The sequence below is a fragment of the Pomacea canaliculata genome, linkage group LG6 (genome assembly GCF_003073045.1).
Source record: "Pomacea canaliculata isolate SZHN2017 linkage group LG6, ASM307304v1, whole genome shotgun sequence".
Lineage (NCBI taxonomy): Eukaryota > Metazoa > Mollusca > Gastropoda > Architaenioglossa > Ampullariidae > Pomacea > Pomacea canaliculata.
In genome coordinates this window covers 5,805,420-5,817,789 of record NC_037595.1, presented here as the reverse complement: position 1 = coordinate 5,817,789, position 12,370 = coordinate 5,805,420, and the positions used below count along the sequence as shown (strand labels likewise).

General features: G+C 37.0%; 1 protein-coding gene across 1 annotated transcript; it reads left to right on the top strand.

The window, feature by feature from the left end:
- The first annotated feature begins 144 nt into the window (after positions 1 to 144).
- LOC112565978 (ADP-ribosylation factor-like protein 13B) lies at positions 145 to 11,920 on the top strand. The gene is made up of 9 exons (XM_025241888.1): positions 145 to 1,551; positions 2,169 to 2,239; positions 2,420 to 2,672; positions 3,059 to 3,164; positions 3,699 to 3,901; positions 4,620 to 4,740; positions 5,206 to 5,866; positions 6,411 to 6,608; positions 7,326 to 11,920. Exons 1-9 carry the CDS (start codon positions 1,466 to 1,468, stop codon positions 7,427 to 7,429), a joined length of 1,803 nt encoding a protein of 600 aa, XP_025097673.1. The 5' UTR covers positions 145 to 1,465; the 3' UTR covers positions 7,430 to 11,920.
- The last annotated feature ends 450 nt before the right edge of the window (positions 11,921 to 12,370 follow it).

Genomic DNA, 12,370 nt, shown 5'->3' with positions numbered 1-12,370 from the left:
TTCTTCATGGGCACATATTGTTTATGCCAGCAAGTGAGAATGGTTTTTCATAAGATGATGATGATGTAGTTTTATAACGCGCTAGTATGCGCTCAATGCGCGGTGATCCCAGCAGCCACCAAACTGCAGGTCAAATGATAACTTCAAATAAGTTTAAACAAGTGAGTCTTAAGATTTTTCTTGAAAGATGCAAGACTAACAGACTCCTTGGTCGAGAGGGAAGCGAGTTCCACAAAAGCGGGGCTCCATTGGAGAAGGATCGAAAACCCGCAGTCTTGTTGGTATTCCCTGACTGAACACTCGGTCGTTCAAGTCTGAAGTGGGCTGCTGAACGAAGGTTCTGCTGAGGTTGGTAACGGCGAATGAGTTCTTGTAGATAGACAGGCGCAAGGTCGTGAAGACAGCCATATGTCAAGGTTAACACTTTGTGCTCAATTCTTTTCTCCACAGGAAGCCAATGTAGGTCACGTAGTACAGGATTAATGTGGTCAGTTGTTTTCTTTCGTGCAACTATCCTAGCAGCCGTATTTTGCACTCGCTGAAGCCTCGACAACTCATTCTTTGAAATCCCACAGAGGCAGAGAAAAGGCTAGCATTGACTATGCGTACTATTACAGGAAGCAGAATGTCAAGGTGCTGGAGAACAACACTAGTGGGAATAGGATCATCTACAGACGTGGTTGGGCTACAACGCCGAACTAATTTCAGTAGTTTATCTTCTGTCACTGGCTGAAAGTTAGAGAGGGGCGTGCCACAAAACAAGTCACACAGTATCAACCGAGTCACTGAAACTGTTATAATGGTCTGTATCTTGTCTTCAAAGTAAGCACTTAATGTACTGGCAGCAGTCTGGTCATCCATCTCTGGAAGAAAAGGCGCCATCGCATCTTTACCCAGGAGACCATTCACAACTGAAAACATCTTGCGAGAATAAGACGAATGCATTAACTAGGTCGACGATCAAGTACTCGACATTAAAGAATAGGAAATCGGAGATGCAGTTCGGGATTAAATGTGATGCTGTTCGGGCAGACTTCCTTGATCCATAATTCTTCTAGTGTTGGCAATTAGCATTCTATGGGTGCTGCTGTCGTCTGCACTTTCCATTTTTGTTTTACGTCATTTAAAGTCGTACTCATTCTCAGAAAAGAAAAACAAAATATTTGATTTTGCTGCTTCAATTGATTCCTTTTGTATGTAGTATGTTAAAGAATTAGCTCTTGTAAACTATTTTTCCTTTCTATATTTTACGTCCAAAGCATGTTCCTTGGTGACGTAAACACTGCCGCAAACATATACCGTTGCCATCATGGCGTCTGAGAGAGAACTCTTAAAAACAAGATAATGTATTTTTCTCTGAATACTTGCGAAAATTAATTCTGCGCTCAGGAGAGATAAATATGCTTTGTGTTATCTTCTAACCCTAATTCACTAAATCTGGTCATGATACTTTTATCTGAAACACATGCAACTCAGTCAAAATTCGCCTATGATGTTCGGCCTGATGGGAAAGTGTATATCCTACATCCGCGAACGTCGAGCGCCGAAGAAGTAAGATTTTAATTTCATAGCCAGTTTTCTTAAGAAAGTCGTAAATTAATAGTTGATATGTTACCAGGGCTTCTTAAAAGCTAGTACGTGCCTGCTTTCGTGGCGTATAGGGTACGCGTCTTTCTCAGTAAACTGCTAGACAGCGCTGTAAACATGAAGCTATAGTAGTCGTGCAAAAGTAAAGTTCCTCATAATAACCAGTACAGAAGGCGATCTTCAACATGCGCTGAGAAGTACACGAAAACTTTTGAAGAACAGTGTGTTCTGATGACCTTTTGGCCTTTCTATTAAACTTCTCAATTAAAGTTTATGTAATGGATATTGTGTATAGATGAAAAATCTTAAACCTTTATATAAAATTCATCCTTCACAACATTTCAGTTGCATATGAAATTCGGATTCTTGCAAGATAATGACATTATTAATGACTTTATTTGTGGAAATTTTTCATTATTTTATAAAATCCAGATTAACATTTTATTTAATCACCTGTAGCAAACTTAAAGTTAGCAACTTGTAATGAAGATAAAAGAATGTCGTTTTGCATGTATAAGTTATATGTGTACATGTTAGACATTGTTGCAAGAAATTGAATTTTCTGAATTTTTTAACTTCAGGCCAGTTACTTTAGCTTTGCTGGGAGTGGATAATTCTGGCAAAACTACAGCCTCATTCAGTTTTGCAGGAGGTAACTACTTTTCCTGCTTTTATTTTTCTTAACTGTTAACTGGAATTAATTGCTATTTGCTGGACAATTATCAATCAGAATCTGTCAGCTGCTACTATTTCTGCTAATATTCTTTATGCATTAATGTACTCTTTAAGGCTTGATAAATAAAATGTTGTTTTTTTTCTTCTCTTTCTGCAGAGCCTATTGACAAGGAAGTCCCTCCAACTGTGGGATTTCGGAATGTTAACTTTATATTTAAGACCTACAAGGTTACTTTATATGATTTGGGTGGTGGGAAAAACATCAGGCCTATCTGGAAGACCTACTTTCCAGAGGTATATGGAGTTATATACCTTGTAGACTCAAGTACCCCAGAGCGCATTAATGAAGTGCGAGATGTTTTCCGTGAAAGCCTTGAGCATCCAAATATCTCTGGAAAGCCTGTTCTCTTGTAAGCAAACTTCCTTTGCCTTTTTAAAAAAAAAAACTTATTAGAGCTTATTTGTAACTGCCTTTATGAAAATGTCAGGTAAGTGCAAGCACAGGATCCAGTACTACTTGACATCTCACAAAATGTTTAGGAATATTTTAATTTACCTGTTTGCTTTTATTTGCATAAAAAGGCAAGGCAACAAAAATTTTCTTCAGACTAATATATAAATGACAACTGCATTATTTGTGGTTAGTTATACTTTTGTTTACAAAAGAAATTGCTTTTGCGCCAGGGGCAGTAACTCTGATATGAAATCTATGTTATGTAATAACAGAAGGAATATGTTTTTGTCTGACTTTCATTTTTTTATATGTTCTTGCATCTTGATTTGTGCGGTATTGTAGATTGGCCAACAAGCAGGACAAACCGAATGCCCTTGATGAGGTGGACATTTGTGAGCAGCTTGGTGTGGAATCTGCTGTTAATGCCAACAAATGTCCTTGTCGCATGGTAAGATCTTTGTTGCTTCTTTTGTTTGAACCTTGCTTTTCTGTAGTTTGTACAGTGGTTTGCAGTAACGGGAAAAAAAAAACAAAAAAAACAAAAAGTTTCAATCTTTCTGCCAATCATTTGGCTCTGTAGGTGTCTAGACATTAGAGCTGAGCATGTACAAATGGTTCATGTGCATATAACTAACCTTTCAGTGTTACCTTGAAGCATTTATTTCACATTTTTTCTTTCAAAGCAGCATGCTAAAATGTTGTAAACCAGGTCATCATTAGCTATTGCAACAACACATTTGCTTTTCATTGTGGCATAAGTGTTGATACATGCACATGCTTTGAATAACACATTCTTCTGATAAGCAGACATGCTAGTCTGCAAGTATGTGACAGCATAATCTTGGATTGCTTAGTCGTTGGGTTTTTAAAAAAAAAAATGATAATAAATGAACCTCTCTTTGTACAAAATGACCTGCCATACTGCCAAAAGTAACTCTCTGCTACCACATACATGATTCATTTGGTGCATTATTGATTGCAGGAGGCCATTTCAGCTTGGGGAGGAACTGGTAAGAAGATGGATCCCTGCATGAGGGCAGGCCTCAAGTGGCTGCTGGCTACTGTGGAACTCCACTGGGATGAGCTGAAGGAGAGAGTGGAGAAAGACATGAAGGATGCAGAAGAACAGCGCAAGATCGAGGCCGCAGCAAAACGTGAACGTGTTCGCAAACAAAAGGAAGAGAGGTAAGTGTTGCAGTGTGTGCCTGGGTTTTACTCGAAACGTGAATATTGGCCCTGGAGAACTAAGCATATGGGTGAGAGTTAACCTCAATTCTCACTGCTCACGTCAACATAGGTTGCAGGAGAACCATACGTTCAATACTCACATGTTGATCACACACTTTACTACGTGGCTTACGAGCCCCTACCCCTGCTGTTCCCCGAGCACAAAACTCGACGTGTGATGTAGCATATAGAAACAACTGTTTTATTAAACATAAAAACATGCAGATACATATAAGAAAAAGACTCATCTAGGGCAAGTCCCAGTGCTATATGTGTTGCACTTGTATTGAGAAATGACAGGATCTCTGTGTGCGATCAGAAATTGATACCATTTATTAAACTCATTTTATAATATGTCTTTGCTGTCTGTTTGTTTTACGTGATTCTCTGTTTTGTTTGTGACGAAGTGATTTTAGTTTTTTGGAGTGGTTTTGTGTCATTTATTCTTTAATCATGGACACCAAGCTTGACATAGCTATTATACAAGATATTTTTAGATAAAAAGATCTAAGCAGATTCTAGAAATTTTTTTTTCTTTTTCTGATAGTCATATTAGGAAGAGATTATAACAGTATCTCACAAGTTGTATTGTTTTGGCAATTGTTTACAAAGGCACATGACAATTTTGTAAATTACAATATCAAGAAGGCAATTATGGTGGTGGCTCGGTCCCTAGGGAAAGACAGGAAGAAGAGGAGAGAAAAAGGTTGGGTATTGTAAAAAAGGATAGTGATGATGAGGAGCCAATTATTGGTGACCCTTTCAAGCCTCTTGACCTTAACGAGTTGACCAAAAAGGTAAGGTTATTTTTAATATTGTCATGTATGCCTGTTGAAATTTATTTTATAATTTTTTGATTATTGCTGTGGATTTTTATTACTTAATATGAAAGATTCTTTTGGAAAATATATGTGAAAAATAGAATTAGTATCTAGATCCATTAATAACCTTTGGTAACCTTAAATAATGCATTTTGTAGTGCTACAAATGTTTGCCATTGTTTTATTAAACAAGTGTTAAACAACTTTGATCTAGACAATGTTTTTTATAGTTTATTCATATGCTACTAAGAAAAAAATGTTTATGAAAGCAGCTTTAACGAAAATGCCACCAATTAAGAAGATTGCTATTTAATGAGTAACGTTTGAGATTTCTCTTGTTGCAAAGAGATTTCTTCCTCTTCAAGATTTCATAGTATTTTTCTGTGTATTCTTGGTTCGTGACATCATTTGGTAGTCATAGTTTAAACTCTTGTTTTAAAGGAAGAAACATTAAAGGCAGAAAAGAAGCACAGAAAAGAATTGGAAGCACAGCTAAATCAGAAAGAGGCTCAGAACACCAGAACACTACCCACACATCAATCTCAAAACATTGATATTCCTGCAATCAATGTCTCAGCTGATTCCCTTGCTAGAGATGAAACTGGAAGACTTTTCAGCCCCAGAATACGTGGGTCAGCCTTGCCTCCTCTAGAACCTTTGGGTACACCATTTTTAGATGGTGTTCAAGAAAAGAAGAAGCGAAAGAAAAAAATGCGGTCACACCTTCAGCAGCATAGCCAGCAGCCACAGAAAGAAAATGTTAATGAAGTTGATAAAGATGATAACGATGATATCATCATACCCACGCCAGGAAGAGATTCAAGCCAACAGTCACAAGAAGATCTAGCGGAGCATTCCTTAAGGACTGCATCAAATATCAAGGTGTCTACTCATGATGACTTCCCATCTCGTCAGCTCCTAGCAGCTGGTATATCACGCATACCCAGCTCTCTAGATGGTGGAGACTCAGAGACTGCAGACTTGCCGAGAAAACGTAAATCAAAAAAGAAAAAGTTTCGTTCCCACATTAGTAAAGATGGAGATGAAAGCAATCAGAAAATCCCACCAGAAGGAGAACTACCTCTTCAGTCTCTTGAAAAAGGTGTGTAGAATTGATTTAAACACTTTAATGGTCTGTGAAGATAACCAGCATTGAAATTTCATATTGCATAAAAAAATGTGTAATTTAGGGGTCCGAAAACAGAAAGTAGGTGCCTGATTTTAATCTCCAAATGAAGGTTTGATTACAGAGGTGCATTTTGCCTTCCAAGCATATTAATGATAGATATTGTGAAAGAAATTGAGGTATGCCTAGTCAAATGTTTGCAAGTAATAATGAGCGACAACACAAAAATTTGACTTTAATAATATGAGGTCAAACACAGACTTGGGAGCACAAAGTTATTTTATTTAATAAAGGTTTTGTTAAGTGTGAGTGTAAGTGAAAGAACTGACTTATTTCAAGGATGTACATAATTCTTTTGTTATTTAAACAAACTGCTATTTGTTCTTAAAGTAAATATAATTTGATTGTAAAATTTAAACTTTAAATGAAATGTTGAAGTTTTACTAATCTTTAAACATAATTGTCTTTTAACAAATAATTATTTTGCAACATGAAGCTCAGAGCTTTTTTTCTGATCTAGATGGAGATATAAATAGCTCCTTGCAACAGGTACAGTCTTTAAAATCCAAGAGAGAGCATTTACCTCCATATGAGGAAGTTAAAATTAAGATGCCCACACATTCAGCGTTGGATTCTAGTCGAAGTCAGAATGGACTTCCCAGAGGAACAAAACTGTCACGTAACTCACAGATGCATAGCAACACTTCATTTGGATCAGGTATGTAAAGAATTACCATGGATCTTGTCAATGTGCACCAGCACTTTATAAAACATTACAATTATCTGAAGTCATATATAAAGATAATCTGTTAGCTTTACTTGATAACTTTGCATTTTTCCAACACATCTTAGCCAACTGTTGCCATGGAGTGATAAGGACATTGGTACCTAGTTATTTTTTCTACGTAGTGACTTTCTCCACTGTGGTTTGTCCATTATGGGTCAGCATAAGATGAAGTCAGTATAAGATATTAAATGGTAATTTGAAGGGAGTTTTGTGTAAACCGCAGACGACACAACTGAAAACGGCTAAGAACCATGTATAAAATATTTGTATAACAAATGCTAGCATATTTTATCTTTTAATATCATATAATTTTGTAATGTTCTTCATACATTTTTTTAGTTAGCATTGACTTACCTAGGTTATGACCAAATACTTTAGATTTTATAATAAGTTACCTTATTACCTTAAATACCCAATAAAAAAAAGAAAAAATTTCAGACTTTTACTTTGGCACAGAGGGAGGGCCAAAAACTTTTACACTGATTTTCCAGATCAAGGGATTGGCATACCCTTAACTCACCTGATGTGGAAAGCATGATTGTGTATTTATTATAGTATGAAAGGAAGGTAAACAGCTGATTGTGTGTGTAAGCAGATGCTTACGTTACCAAGAATCATATAACATTTCTTTCTTCGATGTCTTTTCAGACTATGCTGGCAGCAGGACATGGGGACTTGCAGAAGAGCTACCAGCAGTTGATAATGACACTGTAGTATTCAAACAGCCCAATTTCATTAGTGATGTTGACTGAGTGCTGCTTCAAATTCACTAGTCATCGTAAATTGAAAGTGATTTATGTGTATCTACATGAGTTACAATTTTTACACTTATTTATGAATTTTATACTAGAGTGGAAGACTTAACTGTGGCTTATGTGGAATATAAGGGGTTTTTACTTGCTTAGTAACCAGTATGTTTGAAAGATGTCAATCTTCGGCTGACATTTTTTAAAGGGCTACAGAATAATCTTCACACAGTTTTTCTCTCTGTTCATCTAGCATTGCTGTGGCTAGGTTTTTTTTAAAAATTTTGTTTAATTTTTTATTGGAGGAGAATGTGGATGATTATAATTATATATTTTAAACTCTATTTCTTTTCTAAATTAATATTAAATTTATTAAGTTCAATTTAAGAGAAATTTTAACATCTATATAGTCTTTGAATACTGTTAATGTTTTACTTTTAATTCTTTGTATATAAAATATACCTACTGGTAAAGTTGTCAGGGTGTAGTGTTGATGCTAGACTCTTTTAGCAGAGCATAAAAACTGCATTTCTAAGTGACCCTAAACTTTTTGATTACACCTTATCATACAGCTTACACCAGTTTTATTTTTTAATGTTTCAAGGTTTCCCCAGTCTTTTGTGTAACCTTGTTGAATCTCTTGTAAAGACAGTTTCTGCCATAGTTTTTAATTTGTATTATGAGCTTGGCTTTTCAGATGTATGTACACTTGATGTAACAATTTTTTTTCTGTTGAAGTAAAAAAAAATTGAGAGAGATTTTTTTTATGTAATTGATATACTGAACTACATTTTAGCAGGGACAAATAAACCTATGCTACAGCAAATTAGGAAAAAATAAGGCAGTCATTTTCCTTTTTCACACACATGCACATGTACAATTAGATTGATAATAGAAAAATAGATATTAAAGAAAACTGAGAAAGTCAAGTGAAAGGACTTTAGCTCAAAAATCACTTGTCATTTGCCATGGGAAATTTTCCCAGCATTATTTCTGATGAAAAAGTTGTTGAATATTATGCAACTATTTTTAGACATTTATGCTTGTAGGTGTTGTTGGGTAGTGTAAACAGTGATAAAATAGTTTTTAAATGACCAAGATGTCTTTGTTGTTTAGTTACTTTAGATAGTGTAATTAAGGACAAAGGGTTTGAGTTTTTACCTGTAGATGTGTATTGTGTGTGTACGTGTGCTTGTGAGCGCTTCTGTATATTATAGTGTGTACAAAGGTTGGGGGGAGAAAAGATGCTACAGCAAAAACCATTAGGACTGACCAACAATCAGCCCTTTATATGATATTGTCGGTTACAATTGATGTGTTGATAGATGTACGCATTTTTATAGTGTGCGTATCGTTTGAAATGTGATTCAGGTGCTGAATGTATACATCTTTGATCCACAGAAACACTTTTCTCTTTAGAGATGATATGTCGATCAGATCTCTTTTCTACATTTGTATTTAATGTCTGAAATGGTTCCTTTCTTAGTCAAATAATTTTTTTAATTATTACTTGATAGGCCAGTTGTCAAAATTATCTTACTAGGTAGTTATTAGGTAGAAAAAGTGTTTGAATAAGAAGACAAAATCAGACTGTAATTCAAGAGAAGCCAGTTCATCTGATGTTTTGTTAAGCCCCGAATATCAACGACAGACAAGGCCAAAGACACTGGATACCCACAGAGATACAGTGTAATTAGACGAAGGACCTGGCATTGCTGCATACTGTGATATTTTTTCAGCTTGCAGACGTATTTTTTTCTAATTGATATATCTATAAAATCTCCATATAACTTGGCTCACGTTCCATATTTGTGGGTCACTGTGACCAGTTTACTCTCATGAGACCGTCGTTCTTTGAATACTAGAAGCATGAGAAGTTCATGGGTGAATAGCAGTCCACACCTTTCTCTCCCCAACCCATTCTCTCTTTCTCTCGTGCTTTTGTAATGGGACACATATTGTCGGGTATGTGACTCTTTGGCAGTCTATAACCATTGTCAAAATATTCGCCAACAATATTAGCATATTCGGCAGTGTGTGCAAGAACTTTCGTATCGAGTAATGAAAGTATGTTATAGGTAGGACGATCACCCGTGGAACTGTGTACCGTTAATGGATTGCCTTTAACCATACGGGTGATATATATATTTTACGTTTTTTAGTTTTGTTTTTATTTTTGCATTTGTTTTTATATTAGTTGTTTGGTGTGTGGAGCTATGCTCCGTTAATGAACTGGGTGGAAGGGATATTTTGGTTTTTGCATCATTCTATATCAATGACAGGTGTGGAGGCTAATGAATTGCCTTTAATGATTCGGGTAATAGGAAAATATAGGTCTTTTATTTTTTAGTATCTTTTTTGCATCGGTTAAAATGTGTCCATCTGGGGTAAGCAGACGGAAGATGCGGAGTGGCATCACCTTATCTGCATAGCTCCGCCTGCGGGTGCGCCATGTTGGTAGGCCGTCGACTGGTTACTCTATAAGAAAGCTTTGCTTTTAACTCTGTTGCAGTTTCCTGCAGAGCAAGAAATTCCAGCTGTACAGAGTTAATTCGGAATAAACACGTGGCGCGAGGCCACAGGCAAGTCTGTTTGCGGTGTGCACATGCGCAGTATTAAATCTGCCTAATGTGCATTGAATGTCGGAGTTAATGTAAGTTCGTGACTGGAAGCAATGCGGGATCGGATAATTGTAAACAGGCGCAGACCAAAGGTGGTCTGATGATGGTCACGTCTTGTCCCATAGCTGCCATGTCTAGACACGCCCTGATACTCTAGTGGATAAGACTTGGAGAATTTTCAAAGGCAACGAGATACTGCTGCCCCCACCCGCCGACCCTAATTACGACCCCCGCTTAGCTGTGCACATTGAGGGAGCAAACAGGGACGAGCCTGCTGTGTGTTTAGCATAGAAGGATACAGTTTGACAGCTTATCAGCTTTGGGAAAAAATTTTTAAATTGTCCTCGTGATACTCTGTCATGCAGAGCTCAGTTTTTTTTAAAACAAATTGTAATATCAAAATGTATATCTTTGTTATGAAAATGAGAAATGTGTTGCGAAAAAATGTGTATGTAAAGTATTTTAAGTCTCGTCACTTAGTACTAATCTCTTGAAATGTGTTGTTTCTCATTTGCTCATGCCGCTGGAGTAACACAAACATGGGAGGTGGGATTGGGTGTGTGAGGGTTGAAGGGGAATAGCAAGTGTTCCCGTCTGATGTTATCACACTGTGTTCGTTCGTTATACATATCAGAAATAAAGCCAGTCTTGCTCATCCTACGTGGTTTTATGTGTATGTATTAAGAGCTGTTAGAATTATGCTTTGCCGTATTTGAAGAGGAAATTTTAGTTTAAAGTTCGACAATTCTTTGTGGGTAACAATAAAGGACGAGGACGAGTGGTTGGACAGGTGGTAGTTGTTTTGAAATGATGGTCTTTTTTAAAAATCGCAAACGGAGATTAACACATCATCACACTCCTTGTTCTGATCTTAATTAGATGATCAGCTTACATCAACAAAGCTGAAACCAATGTCACATCTGTTTTCTACCCAGTCGAACCATTCTAGAATAGATCATTTGTCCTTTCCTTCTCCCTATTCTCATGTAACGTGTTTTAAAACCAGTGTACTTAGCAGTTTATATAAGTTGGTGGATATAGTTTATTGCTGATGAATTTATAGCTTACTTGCTGGTATCACGAACATTTGAAGAATAGAAGAGCGGAGAGAATAGAGTCTATGGTAGCTCAAACCGCATCAGCTGCGTGGGTCGTTGCCATGGTTTCTAGATGTGGTATTAGGGAGTTTGTTTTGTTTTCTTCTTGTTGTTGTTTTGTTTTGTTTTGTTTGGTTTTTTTTTTCACAAAGGCATGACAGAAATTTTACTAGGATTGAGATGGAATTGTGATATTCGACGCGAAATACAAAAGTTCACTGTGTGATCCTGATGAATTGTTTATCCTGTTCACTTAATCATTGTCAACTAATGAAACATTAGCAGATACAACTAGAAAGCTGACTCCTTCTTGCACATTCAAATGCCTCTTGTGCAGTCCTAACAATTCCTATTGAAAACCGCTTTTTAGTCACGAGGCGAGGACGGTTGCCATCTAAAATATCGACATGTGCCGGTGTCATGTGCTCAGACATCCCCCTTGCCTCAGAAATCCGCCTCTGTAATGCGCATGCGTCATAATTAGATGCCCAGCAAGTAAATAGAATCAAAAAACAAAACTTTTAGAACACTCCACAATATCAAAAGCGATTTGCTGGTTATATTTGAAATCGTGCACGTGTCCAACATTAAGGGCTTCCTGGGGCAGTGTCTTACGGGGATTATAGAGGTGGATTTCTGGGGTTAAGGGGGATTTCTGAGCGCATGACCCCGGTTATGGTCCCCTCCTAACACTTGACAGGCAGTTGCACATTATTAAAAACAGTGTGTTGTTAAAGGTGTGCTTTGAAATATGAAATGAAAGATTTTTTTGAACTCGATGATAAATTTGTTTTTCTGATGTTAATAATGAGTTGGGTTTTTTTTTAAATATAAATATTATATCAGTTTTCTGGAAACTATGCGGGGAGCTAGAACGAGGAGACAAGAATGGCAGAGGGTTAGATTGATGGCGTGACGGACAGTACAGCGCTCAAGTCGTCCTGTGTGACGAGAGGAAAAGCTTGAGGAGATAAGAAGCTACAGCAGTTTGCACTACAAGTTGCAGTTGCTCCTGCAATCCACGATCGCCTGATTCTCACATTGTACGTGGATGTAGAGGAGGAAAGCTACTTACCTTCAGTCTGCAACACGTCAGAATGAATATCACGGGCCTCTAGAATATACAGAAACTGCAACACCCCTCTTCCTCTGTCCCACACTCCTTTCTTCGAGACCAATAAGCTGTCCTGTCGTTTAATTTGGCCATTAGGAATTTGTACAGAGATATA

Bases quoted from the DNA above. Each gene is read 5' to 3' on its own strand.
- LOC112565978 (XM_025241888.1), top strand. From the start codon at position 1,466: ATGCAACTCAGTCAAAATTCGCCTATGATGTTCGGCCTGATGGGAAAG. The intron at 2,240-2,419 runs GTAACTACTTTT...CTCTTTCTGCAG, and splicing joins CTCATTCAGTTTTGCAGGAG to AGCCTATTGACAAGGAAGTC. The intron at 4,741-5,205 runs GTAAGGTTATTT...CTTGTTTTAAAG, and splicing joins TTAACGAGTTGACCAAAAAG to GAAGAAACATTAAAGGCAGA.